The sequence below is a fragment of the Schistocerca americana genome, chromosome 2, assembly GCF_021461395.2.
Source record: "Schistocerca americana isolate TAMUIC-IGC-003095 chromosome 2, iqSchAmer2.1, whole genome shotgun sequence".
Lineage (NCBI taxonomy): Eukaryota > Metazoa > Arthropoda > Insecta > Orthoptera > Acrididae > Schistocerca > Schistocerca americana.
The window spans coordinates 919,981,608-919,994,495 of NC_060120.1; the positions used below are offsets into that span (position 1 = coordinate 919,981,608).

At 38.3% G+C, this 12,888-nt stretch overlaps 1 protein-coding gene across 5 annotated transcripts in view; it reads right to left on the minus strand.

Moving 5' to 3' along the window:
* LOC124595956 (stress-activated protein kinase JNK) overlaps positions 1 to 12,888 on the minus strand; it is a 578,539-nt gene that overhangs the window by 75,522 nt on the left and 490,129 nt on the right. The window contains exon 2 of one of the 5 annotated variants that reach the window (XM_047134883.1): positions 3,136 to 3,297. The exons of the other annotated variants lie outside the window; for them this stretch is intronic. Within the exon in view, the coding sequence (XP_046990839.1) occupies positions 3,136 to 3,233 (98 nt within the window). The 5' untranslated portion in view covers positions 3,234 to 3,297. The remainder of the gene's footprint in view (positions 1 to 3,135; positions 3,298 to 12,888) is intronic. 5 annotated transcript variants of the gene reach the window in all.

Sequence of the window (12,888 nt, forward strand, 5' to 3'; positions counted from 1 at the left end):
GGTGACCATTCAAGTGGACAGACAGCTCGTTAGTTGTCATCCCATGTAGATGGCAGCACAGCGATTTCAGCTTAGCTTGTAGATCACATGACTTGTTTCACATGTAGCCTGGGATAGGTGATGCTTGTGACCAGAACTGAGTAGGTAGTGGTTGGAGCATATATGGGACAGGTCTTGCAACTAGGTCTGTGATATGAGCCATGAGGCAAGGGGTTGGGAGAAGGATTTGTGTAGGGATGGAATACCACTGTGGGTAGGACATTTCTCATTTCAGGGCACAACAAGAGGTAGTTGAAACCCTAGCGTATAATGTAATTAAGTTGTTCCAGTCCTGGATGGTACTGAATCACAAAGGGAATGCTCCTCTGTGGCCAGACAATGGGACTTTGGGAAGTGGTGAGTGACTGGAGAGATAAGGCATGGGAGATCTGTTTTTGTACAAGGTTGGGAAGGTAATTACAGTCTGTGAAGGCCTCAGTGAGACCCTTGTGTATTTCAAGAGGGACCACTCATCACTTCAGATGTGATGGCCATGAGTGGCTAGGATGCATGGAAGTCACTTCTTGGTATGGAATGGGTGGGTGCTGTTGAAGTGGAGGTATTGCTGGTGGCTGATAGGTCTGATACGGACAGATGTATCGATGTAGCCATCTACTGACGTGAAGGTCATCATCAACTCACCTGATTCAGATTCACTGACGACATTTTCATGATCTGGATCATGGGTGAGGACACCCTATCCCATATTCCTCCAGAGCCTCAACACCTTCTCCCCCATTTGCTTCACTTGGTCCACTCAAACAAACAAGTCACCTTCCTCAATGTTGACCACCTCAAAGATGGGTACATCAGTACCTCCTTTCCTTACCTACCAACCACCAGCGATATCTCCACTTCACCAACTGCCACCCATTCCATACCAAGAACTTCGTTCTGCACAGCATAGCCACCTGTGGCTGTCACATCTGAAGTGACGAGCGGCCTCTGTCAAAATACACCAAGGGTCTCACTGAGGCCTTCACAGACCGTAATTACCCTCCCAACCTTGTACAAAAATGGATCTCGCGTGCCTTACCTCTGCAGTCACCAACCAACTCCCAAATTCCCACTGTCCGGCCACAGAAGAGGATTCCCCTTATGACTCACAACAACCCAGCACTCGAGCAACTGAATCGCATCCTCCGTCAGGGTTTCAACTACATCTCGTAATAACCTGAAATGAGGAATGTTCTACTCACTATCCTTCTCACACCTCTCACAGTGGTATTCTGCTGCCCTCCGAACCTACACAATATTCTCATCCATCCTACACAACTCCTGCTTCAACCCCTTACCTCATGGCTCAGATCCCTAGACCTAGATACAAGACCTGTCCCATATATCCTACCACCACCACCACCACCACCACCACCACCTACTCCAATCCGGTCACACGCATCACCTATCCCATGAAAGGCAGGGCTATCTGTGAAACCAGTCATGTGGTCTACAAGCTAAACTGCAACCACTGTGGTGCATTCTATATAGGCATAACAGCTAGCAAGCTGTCTGTCTGTATGATGGCCATTGACAAACTGTGGTCAAGAAACGGCTGGACCACCCCACTGCTGAGCAAGCCACCCAACACAATATTCTTCATTTCAATAACTGCTTCATACCCTGTGCTCTCTGGATCCTTCCCACTGACACCAGCTTTTCTGAATTTCACAGGTGGAAACTCTCCCTGCATTATATCCTACATTCCTTCATTTGTCTTTGTCCTTACCCATTAGCCCCTTCCCTGTTCCGATTCAAGTACCACACAGTCCTCTATTCCACCACCGTACCCACAATCTTTTCACCTCTCTCCTTTGCCACTAACCCCCACCCCGACTAACCTTCGGACTGCACCTAGCGGGCCTACCCTCTCTCCGCCTCAGCCCTGTATGCTCCTACAAGCAGCACTTTATTGTCCCCCATCCCTACCTGGCTATCCCTCCCGATCCCTGCTCTATCCTCTTCCTTATTCCTACAACCCGGTGTCTCCCATCATGCACAGCGCACGCATTTTCTTTCTCCAATGAAGGCCTTGTTGGCCGAAAGCTCATTTTCTAATAGTCTTTTTGTTGTGACTTCACTCTGCAACTCAGCATCTCCGCTATATGGCAAGAGAATAACAGGTTGTCGATTCAGAAAAGAAAGAAAAACACTCATTTATTAGGTATATTCAAAATCTGCCGAAATATAAATGTGTCATGATTTAATGTTTAACAGAACTCTACTCCAAAATACGACATTAAAGATACCCTGGGTAGAAAGTAAATGGTACAAAGTAAATTGCAAGCTTTGAAAAAATGGCTAGGTGCATGCAAAATATTTGTGAATGTTCCACTAAAGATTGCTACAGTAACTACCTACTTGAGCATTACAAATTATTTTGTGTGACCAAAAAATGGAAACAATAAAAAAAGGGCTCATTAGATTAGAAATGTAATCAGAGCAGGAGAAGAAAAGTTTGTACCTATTCATAACTGCAGTACATGTGATCAGTAAGAATTAGAATGGTGAAGTACAATGCAGTTATCATGGAAGCAATATTTAAGCGAAATTAGCCCAGCAAAAATTAAGTCAGTACACCAAATCCCACCTAGACATCAACTACAGTTTACAAGGAGACATAAACTAAGTTCTTGGCAATAGGGTGGAATCATGATAATCACATTCATAGAGAGGGAGGACAATATACTGAGGTTAATCGAAGATAATTCAACAGCAAAGTGATATTAGCGTGTCTGAAGACCGGTGTAGCCTTTTTTTTTTTTTTGTGAGAACCTGATAAAAGAACTTCTGTCCTATGTGTGTCTGTCACCTGAATCTATTCAATGAATCTGAATTTTGCTCCAAGTGATGTAATACCATATATGATATTGCACTGTGGGTTAGCTCTATGAAATCAAAATAATTGAGTAAACACATCAACTGGCAGCAACAGAACACAGACAAACACAAAAATACAAGGATACCACTGGTCAAAAGTGAGCTATATTGAATTGTGGGCTGTTAGACAACAAAAGTGAAGGGTATATTATGTTCTATTATGCCGCAAAAATCAAATAATAATCAGAAGTTGATAAATCTGCACGTCCAGGTACTCACCAAACCATCCCTTGAGCTCCTATACCTTTTGGCGTTAGTCCCAAATAGCGAGTTGGGACAGTAAACTCCGTGTCACCAAATGTCACAGTCTCGAACATGGCTGTGCTGTTTCGTTGATTGCTTGGGGTAAGACTACGCTACTGGGTTGACACTTCCACAGCACTGTATTGAAGCAACCCAAAAATAAATATTTTGTGTGTGTGCAGAAGCCATCCATAAATGATGATAATGGTTCAATCTCGTAAATACTTGTTTGAAATCATCTGAAGCCTGGGTGTCAACAGTGCATGAAACCCTGCTAGCCTCTTTGGTAGTGAATGGAACTGGTTGAAAAAGGAAGGACAGCATTCATATAACTTTCATTCTTCAACATTTTCGCCTAGTTCTTTACAAATATGGCTGATTATGGAGTGTAGTGTATATCAATAAAACTGAATTAATTTTCAAATAAACACATTTACTATACATTAAAACGATGAATGAAAATTGAATTAAGATCAAATATTGGGCAAAAAAGTTAGTCTTACCCCAGCGATTACTCAATTCTTCATTGAATAAGTCGTGAACAGTAAAGAACAGTATTACAGAGAAGTGAGAATTATCTCCAAGACTGTGACAATAACGTTGTGCAACATTTACTTTTGATCTATTAGTGTACACAATTCACACACTAAGTTTCCAGAATTAGGGGATTCCAGTACAGAATCACATTTCTTGGGAAGACACACAACAGCTAAATGCAGTGTACTTTATTGTTTCAAGTTTCAACAACACATAATGAATTTCACACACAGGGGTTCTCATTGGCCTGCACCCACAGTATTATCTGGAAGACAAAAATCCACCAGGATAACCAGCAATTGCAGCTACTGAAGCAAATAGGTATTTGGTTCAGAGAATGACTGAATAGTGCACCAAACACACCTAATACAACGTTTAGCTTACATTTAGAGTTTACTTTGAGAACGCATATAGGTAAGTATTCAGAAAAGGAGCAATTATAAAGTGACATTTTTAAGAAATTTCAAAGTTTCCACTACAGAATAAATTTGCCTACTAAGAAGAGACTTCATGAAGGAACTAATACTGCTGTGAAGAAGATATTGTAAAAATCTGTAGTAATAATATGCATGCAATTCATTCCTCACACTCTCCACCCGTGTCCCAAACATACTTCCTGGACAATAAGGTATTAAGAATTAAATGCCTCTTTAATAGAATATATGAATTCATGAAAGTCCATCCTGAATGACTAAGCCAAAAAACAAAAGTGGAAATGATACTGTTACTAGTGTTGCCTAAAGAAGATCATTAATCACTGAGCAAAAAAAAAGTGTACTGTGTGCTAATAGCACAACTGAAGCTTCAAAGAAAAGAAAAGTGTAGAGCACTACAACCTGTACTTCAGTCAATGCAACATGTCAGGTAATGCCACTCCATACCTCACACACTGTCAGGAAACAATCCCTCACTCTACTTGAAATAATCCCCCCCCCCCCTTTTCAGTAATTTACTAATTTATTTTGAAACCAGTCAGGATGGTCAGCAGAATAAACTGTTTGCAGACTGCACACTGAATGGACCCAGGCTTCCATTAACCTTCACCAATTGCTGGCAGACACTCAATACGTCTAATAGAAACATGCTGTAGTCAAAGTCTCCACCGCAAATTTTCATCCAAGCTAAACTGATAACACATCATGCACTGAAAGGAAAAAAATAACTGTCCACAACTACGTCATCATTTATGAATTGTGCTTGTGCATTTTAACATAAAAACAAACTACAAACAAATAAAAAACTAGCTAAAACTAAGATTTTTACAGAAAGCATAAATAATCCTTACATTACAAGGAAAATAAAAATAAAACTGTAATTATGTGCTTCACTCCATGCAGATACAAAATAAACTAACAAAGCTGAGTTGCTTTTTTGTCAACTCTTTTGAACAAATTATATTTAATAGCTAAGCACTGCAACCAGGCAAACTAAAGTAAAACACAGAGAAAGAACAAGAATATGATATGAATAAATTTTACACATTTATATTTGAAACTAACATAGGGACAGCAACAAGAAAGTGCTATCATACACTTTCTTCATTGGGTAACAACATGTATGACGTTAAAGAGAGAAGAAATGGGCAGAAATTGGTAATGTATTAACTACAACATAAAGATAATATTCACACAGTAGCAAGAATGGGAGTGCAGAAATGTCCCGTGAGCTATACAATTTTCGCTGACAGTTAACTATTGCTCCCTTTCTTCCGATTATGTGGTGGGCTTAGTGACAGATATAGGACCACCACTTACCTCCCTCATTCATTAAAATTCCTGTTATTTAAGTTATTTATTAACACAGACAAATTAGATACATATGGAAAAAGTGATGAACTGTTAACATAACATTCTCTTACATATTTCTCAAGACATAGCAGTAAGATTTTTTTTCCCCACTTACACTTCAAACTATGAAAATGCACCAAGTAAATTATCTCAAAACTTTATACATTTACAAAATTAGTATAAAGAAGATATCATTATGATCTTATGGAAGCTGTCAGCCCAGCAGGGAAGAAGTTACTTATTTATTATGGTTAACTGCTGATCTTGGCAAATCACCGAAAACAGTGCTGCTGTTTATCTATAGAATGAATGTGACTAAGAGAAACCACTGCATGGGACAGAAAAAAATAGTATGGCCTAAATGGAAGGATTGTTAGTGCTCAACACAATGTCAATATATGGGTTGTGACAGACAGAACACAGACTCAGTTGGACTAAAAAAGGAGAAGAAATACAGAATGACTTTGTTGACTGAAACATCTTTGTGTTTGTTGAAAGTGATTTTGGCAAATCAGACAAAATCTAAAATAGGATGGCTGGCTGTGGATTCGAACCCCCACGCTGACACACACACACACACACACACACACACAGTATCCAGTACTGAAAGTCAGCACAAGTTCTGTTTTTGTAGTGTAATTAGTGAGATTTTAGCAACTAGTCAAGAAAGAAAAATTAAGTATTCTGACATAATTAGTTAATTACTGAAAATAACTGCCATGTGTTTTATTGTAATGTGTAATGCACAATTTATCCAAATCATTCAGCAGTGTCTCATCAGTGTCTTCTGTCATCTTAAATTAGCCAGCCCTCTCTCCTGAAACTGTGTACGATCATAACAAAGCTGTCAAACAAGTGACTAACAAGAAATTATCTAACTAATAATGAACAGGAAAGAAATTATCACGTTCAGGAAAACTTAACATTGGGAGCTGGTACCCATTCTTTTTGTATTATGTCCCCACATGAATATGCAGTTCACTTTTGGTACAAAATTTTCAGCAACATACGTTGCCTTCTCTGGCAGAGTCTTGCGATAGTTTAGTTCAGTACAGTGTGTTCTGTCAGTTGCCCTCTTCATGGTTGTGCCATTCCTCTTTCAATATACCTACTGCAGCAAGGGCAATGGAGCACCAGTAGTGACAGTCTTTAGCAAGTTCCTCAAAGGTACCGGAGTTGCTGCAGATTATCTTCATTAAGTATTTTGGCTGATTTTTTTTTATGTCTTAGAATCATGAAATGGAACACACTTCACTGAGAAGCATTTGATGAGGAGTCTTCTTGTCACTTATTCAATGATCATATCCAAGCATTACAGTTAATGTTATAGACTGGTGGATTTAGTATGGATAATGTGCACTCTTTCTACAACTTTATTGTTTTTAAAATAGTAACCCCAGCTGATCTTAACAGAGTCTATGTTTCTGCTGGCAAAGTGTACATCCTTTATTATTATTATTTCTTTACTTTCTCAGACGTTAAGTCTGGTTAAAAAATGGGACGTGACGCGGACCTTGATCAAACGTCACTTCCTTTTAACTGTACGGTATATGTTATATTGCATTTAGGAACTTTCGGGTAATTGAACATGTATCAATAATTACGGATTTCTGTAATTGTATATATAAGTTTGGATGTAGCTGTATTGTATTGATGTACTGGTGGATATTGTGTGGTATGACTCCTGTAGTTGATAGTATAATTGGTATAATGTCAACTTTATTCTGATGCCACATGTCCTTGACTTCCTCAGCCAGTTGGATGTATTTTTCAATTTTTTCTTCTGTTTTCTTTTGTATATTTGTTGTATTGGGTATGGATATTTCGATTAGTTGTGTTAATTTCTTCTTTTTATTGGTGAGTATGATGTCAGGTTTGTTATGTGGTGTTGTTTTATCTGTTGTAATGGTTCTGTTCCAGTATAATTTGTATTCATCATTCTCCAGTACATTTTGTGGTGCATACTTGTATGTGGGAACGTGTTGTTTTATAAGTTTATGTTGTAAGGCAAGCTGTTGATGTATTATTTTTGCTACATTGTCATGTCTTCTGGGGTATTCTGTATTTGCTAGTATTGTACATCCACTTGTGATGTGATCTACTGTTTCTATTTGTTGTTTGCAAAGTCTGCATTTATCTGTTGTGGTACTGGGATCTTTAATAATATGCTTGCTGTAATATCTGGTGTTTATTGTTTGATCCTGTATTGCAATCATGAATCCTTCCGTCTCACTGTATATATTGCCTTTTCTTAGCCATGTGTTGGATGCGTCTTGATCGATGTGTGGCTGTGCTAGATGATATGGGTGCTTGCCATGTAGTGTTTTCTTTTTCCAATTTACTTTCTTCGTATCTGTTGATGTTACATGATCTAAAGGGTTGTAAAGGTGGTTATGAAATTGCAGTGGTGTAGCCTATGTATTATATGAGTGATTGCTTTGTGTATTTTGCTAGTTTCTGCTCGTTCTAGAAAGAATTTTCTTAAATTGTCTACCTGTCCATAATGTAGGTTTTTTATGTCTATGAATCCCCTTCCTCCTTCCTTTCTGCTTAATGTGAATCTTTCTGTTGCTGAATGTATGTGATGTATTCTATATTTGTAGCATTGTGATCGTGTAAGTGTATTGAGTGCTTCTAGGTCTGTGTTACTCCATTTCACTACTCCAAATGAGTAGGTCAATATTGGTATAGCGTAAGTATTTATAGCTTTTGTCTTGTTTCTTGCCGTCAATTCTGTTTTCAGTATTTTTGTTAGCCTTTGTCTATATTTTTCTTTTAGTTCTTCTTTAATATTTGTATTATCTATTCCTATTTTTTGTCTGTATCCTAGATATTTATAGGCATCTGTTTTTTCCATCGCTTCTATGGAGTCACTGTGGTTATTCAATATGTAATCTTCTTGTTTAGTGTGTTTTCCCTTGACTATGCTATTTTTCTTACATTTGTCTGTTCCAAAAGCCATATTTATATCATTGCTGAATACTTCTGTTATCTTTAGTAATTGGTTGAGTTGTTGATTGGTTGCTGCCAGTAGTTTTAGATCATCCATGTATAGCAAATGTGTGATTTTGTGTGGGTATGTTCCAGTAATATTATATCCATAATTTGTATTATTTAGCATGTTGGATAGTGGGTTCAGAGCAAGACAGAACCAGAAAGGACTTAATGAGTCTCCTTGGTATATTCCACGCTTAATCTGTATTGGCTGTGATGTGATGTTATCTAAATTTGTTTGAATATTAAGTGTGGTTTTCCAGTTTTTCATTACTATGTTTAGAAACTGTATCAATTTAGGATCTACTTTGTATATTTCCAATATCTGTAGTAACCATGAGTGGGGTACACTATCAAAGGCTTTTTGGTAATCAATGTATGCGTAGTGTAGCGACCTTTGTTTAGTTTTAGCTTGATATGTCACCTCTGTATCTATTATCAGTTGCTCTTTACATCCTCGTGCTCCTTTGCAGCAGCCTTTTTGTTCTTCATTTATAATTTTGTTCTGTGTTGTATGTGTCATTAATTTCTGTGTAATGACTGAAGTTAATATTTTGTAGATTGTTGGTAGGCATGTTATGGGGCGATATTTAGCTGGGTTTGCTGTGTCTGCTTGATCTTTAGGTTTCAGATAGGTTATTCCATGTGCAAGTGTATCAGGGAATGTGTATGGGTCTGCAATGTAACTGTTAAATAATTTAGTTAGATGTGAATGTTTTGAGGTGAACTTCTTTAGCCAGTAATTTGCTATTTTATCATTTCCAGGGGCTTTCCAATTGTGTGTAGAATTAATTGCTCCGGTGACTTCATGTTGCAAAATTATCACTTCAGGCATTTGTGGTATCATCTTGTATGTGTCTGTTTCTGCTTGTATTCACCGTGCATGCCTGTTATGTTGTACCAGGTTTGACCATATGTTGCTCCAGAAGTGTTCCATGTCTGTTATGTTTGGTGGATTGTCTATTTTAATGTGTGTGTTATCTATTGTTTGGTAAAATCTCTTTTGGTTTGTGTTGAATGTTTGGTTTTGTTTCCTTCTATTTTCACTTTTTTTGTATCTTCTAAGTCGTTTGGCCAATGCTTGTAATTTCTGCTTCTTTTCAACTAATTGCTCTATTGCTTCTTGTTGTGAGATTTTACCTAACCTTTTTCGTTTTTTGTCTGATATTTCATTTCTTATTAATTGTGTTAGCTGTCCGATGTCTTTTCTCAGTTTTTCTATTCTGATCTGTAGCCTGTGTTGCCATGCTGGTTTTGTGGGTTTCTTCTGTGTGTTGGTTTGTTCTGATCTCTGCCTAGTGTGTATATTTAGTGTAGTGAGTGCTCCTACATAAACCAGTAGTTGTAACTCTTCCATAGTTGTGTTTTCATTTATTTTGTTGTGTATGATTGTGTTGATAGTTTTTATTGTTGTTTCGACTTGTGGGTTATTTGGCGGTCTATGCAAGAATGGTCTGATGTCTGTATTTGTGTCTTTGTATTCTATATATGTCAGCTGAAATTTCTCTTCTATATCTAACACTTGTGTCTCTTCGTGTTCTATTTGTGCTTGTTCTGGTGGCTGTCTTAAGATTTCGTTTTCCTCTGATTGTTTAATTGATGCGTGTTGGTCTTTTGTTTGTTTGCTCTGGGATGTTTGAGTCCATTACTGTATTTTCTTCTTCTTCTGATCGCACATTATTTTGTTCCAGTATTTGTTGTACTTGTTGTTTGATGTTTTCTAATTCTGACTGGGGTATCCTGTTATTTTTTTATTATTACACAGATCTGATCAGCTAGTCGTTGTTCTGTTAAAAATTTTAATTCCGGGTATCTGGTAATAAATGTTGTGTATACTTGTGATCTGTATCCAGTTGTGTTGGTTCCTAGATTTGTTGCTTGGTAATAACAGAACATGAGGTGTCGATTAACTTCATCTGACCATCTCATCCTCTGTCTTTGTTTTTCTTCTAGGGTGGTTGCAGGAAGCATATCCTGCAAAACACCTCTATTTGGATTTAAATCATTTTCCAGTTGGCTAGCAGTGTCGTTACCATTGTGGGCGGGCATAGGGTTCAAGCGTCGTCCCCGACCATGACGGCGTTTGTCCGAGGCTTTTTTAGTTCTGTCCTGAACCAAGTAATCACACTATAAGGGGGGTTAGCCCTATTAGTGGTTTGTTCTTTTCGTCGCCTTTTACAACTGGCAGAACATACCGGAGGCCTATTCTTTTCCCGGGCCTCCACGGGATTTATTATTATTATTATTATTATTATTATTATTATTATTATTATTACTATTGCAGTGGTAGATTAAGTAAACCTGCCAAATATGCAAACAGAAGATGCATCCATATCGATATGAATATCATCATCCATATCCAGAGACGGTCCCTCTACAGTGGAAGCTGCCAATATTGCAGGCCAGTCACATGGAATTCTGTAGCAGGCCAATATAAGGCCGCCCAGTGGCTGGCCCACTCTCAGTTTTTTCTTCACTAGCTGCCATTATTTGATTCTGCCTCTAAGAAATAAACTATGATTGCCAACACTCTTTACTTGGGCCAGACTGGTGTTAGAATAGTGGCTGCCATATTTGCCACAGCTAGTGTAACATTTGCATACAGTGTTTCTATTTGATGAGCTTGTGGTTTCTGCCACCATAATACTTATATGTAACTGTGCCAAATATTATAATTGTAATATGCATGCGCAATAAAGTAGTCATGCTTGGAATTTATCAGTTTTAATCATGAAATAATTATAGCTTGGTTTCGAAGACTAATGGACAATTTAATCTATTGTTACAGAATTTTGAGTTCAATAAACATTAGCTAGTTCTAAAATGAGGCATTACAATACTGTATGTCCAAGTTTCACTGCTCTGTGTAGTAATGTTAGTTGGCTCTAGTACTTTCTCTGGAACTTTTCATCTCTTTCCCTTCTGGTTACGATTGCTAGCATGAAAAACACCAACTCGTGCTGTGGTTCTGAATCGCATTAAATTGTGGGTCCTCCAACAATTGGCTGGGAAAGTCAGCTGAAAGGTCAGAGAAAGGAAACATCATTGATGTTGTTGTGGTCTTCAGTCCTGAGACTGGTTTGATGCAGCTCTCCATGCTACCCTATCCTGTGCAAGCTTCTTCATCTTCGAGTATCTACTGCAACCTACATCCTTCTGAATCTGCTTAGTGTATTCATCTCTTGGTCTCCCTCTACAATTTTTACCCTCCACACTGCCCTCCAATGCTAGATTTGTGATCCCTTGATGCCTCAGAACATGTCCTACCAACCGGTCCCTTCTTCTAGTCAAGTTGTGCCACAGACTCATCTTCTCCCCAATTCTATTCAATACCTCCTCATTAGTTATGAGATCTACCAATCTAATCTTCAGCTTTCTTCTGTAGCACCACATTTCGAAAGCTTCTATTCTCCTCTTGTGTAAACTATTTATCGTCCATGTTTCACTTCCATAGATGGCTACACTCCATACAAATACTTTCAGAAATGACTTCCTGACACTTAAATTTATACTCGATGTTAACAAATTTCTCTTCTTTCCTTGCCATTGCCAGTCTACATTTTATATCCTCCCTACATCAGTTATTTTGCTCCCCAAATAGCAAAACTCCTTTATTACTTAAAGTGTCTCATTTCCTAATCTAATTCTCTCAGCATCACCCGACTTAATTCGACTACATTCCATGATCCTTGTTTTGCTTTTGTTGATGTTCATCTTATATCCACCTTTCAAGACACTGTCCATTCCGTTCAACTGCTCTTCCAAGTCCTTTGCTGTCTCTGACAAAATTACAACGTCATCAGCGAACCTCAAAGTTTTTATTTATTCTCCTTGGATTTTAATACCTACTCCAAACTTTTCTTTTGTTTCCTTTACTGCTTGCTCAATATACAGATTGAATAACATCGGGGAGAGGCTACAACCCTGTCTCACTCTCTTCCCAATCACTGCTTCCCTTTCATGCCCCTCGACTCTTATAACTGCCATCTGCTTTCTGTACAAACTGTAAATAGCCTTTCACTACCTGTATTTTACCCCTGCCACCTTCAGAATTTGAAAGAGAGTATTCCAGTCAACATTGTCAAAAGCTTTCTCTAAGTCTACAAACGATAGAAACGTAGGTTTGGCTTTCATTAAACTATCTTTAAGATAAGTCGTAGGGTGAGTATTGCCTCACGTGTTCCAACATTTCTACAGAATCCAAACTGATCTCCCCCGAGGTCGGCTTCTACCAGTTTTTCCATTCGTCTGTAAAGAATTCGCGTTAGTATTTTGCAGCTGTGACTTATTAAACTGATAGTTTGGTAATTTTCACATCTGTCAACACCTGCTTTCTTTGGGATTCGAATTATTATATTCTTCTTGGAGTCTGAGGGAATTTCACCTGTCTCATACATCTTGCATACCAGAT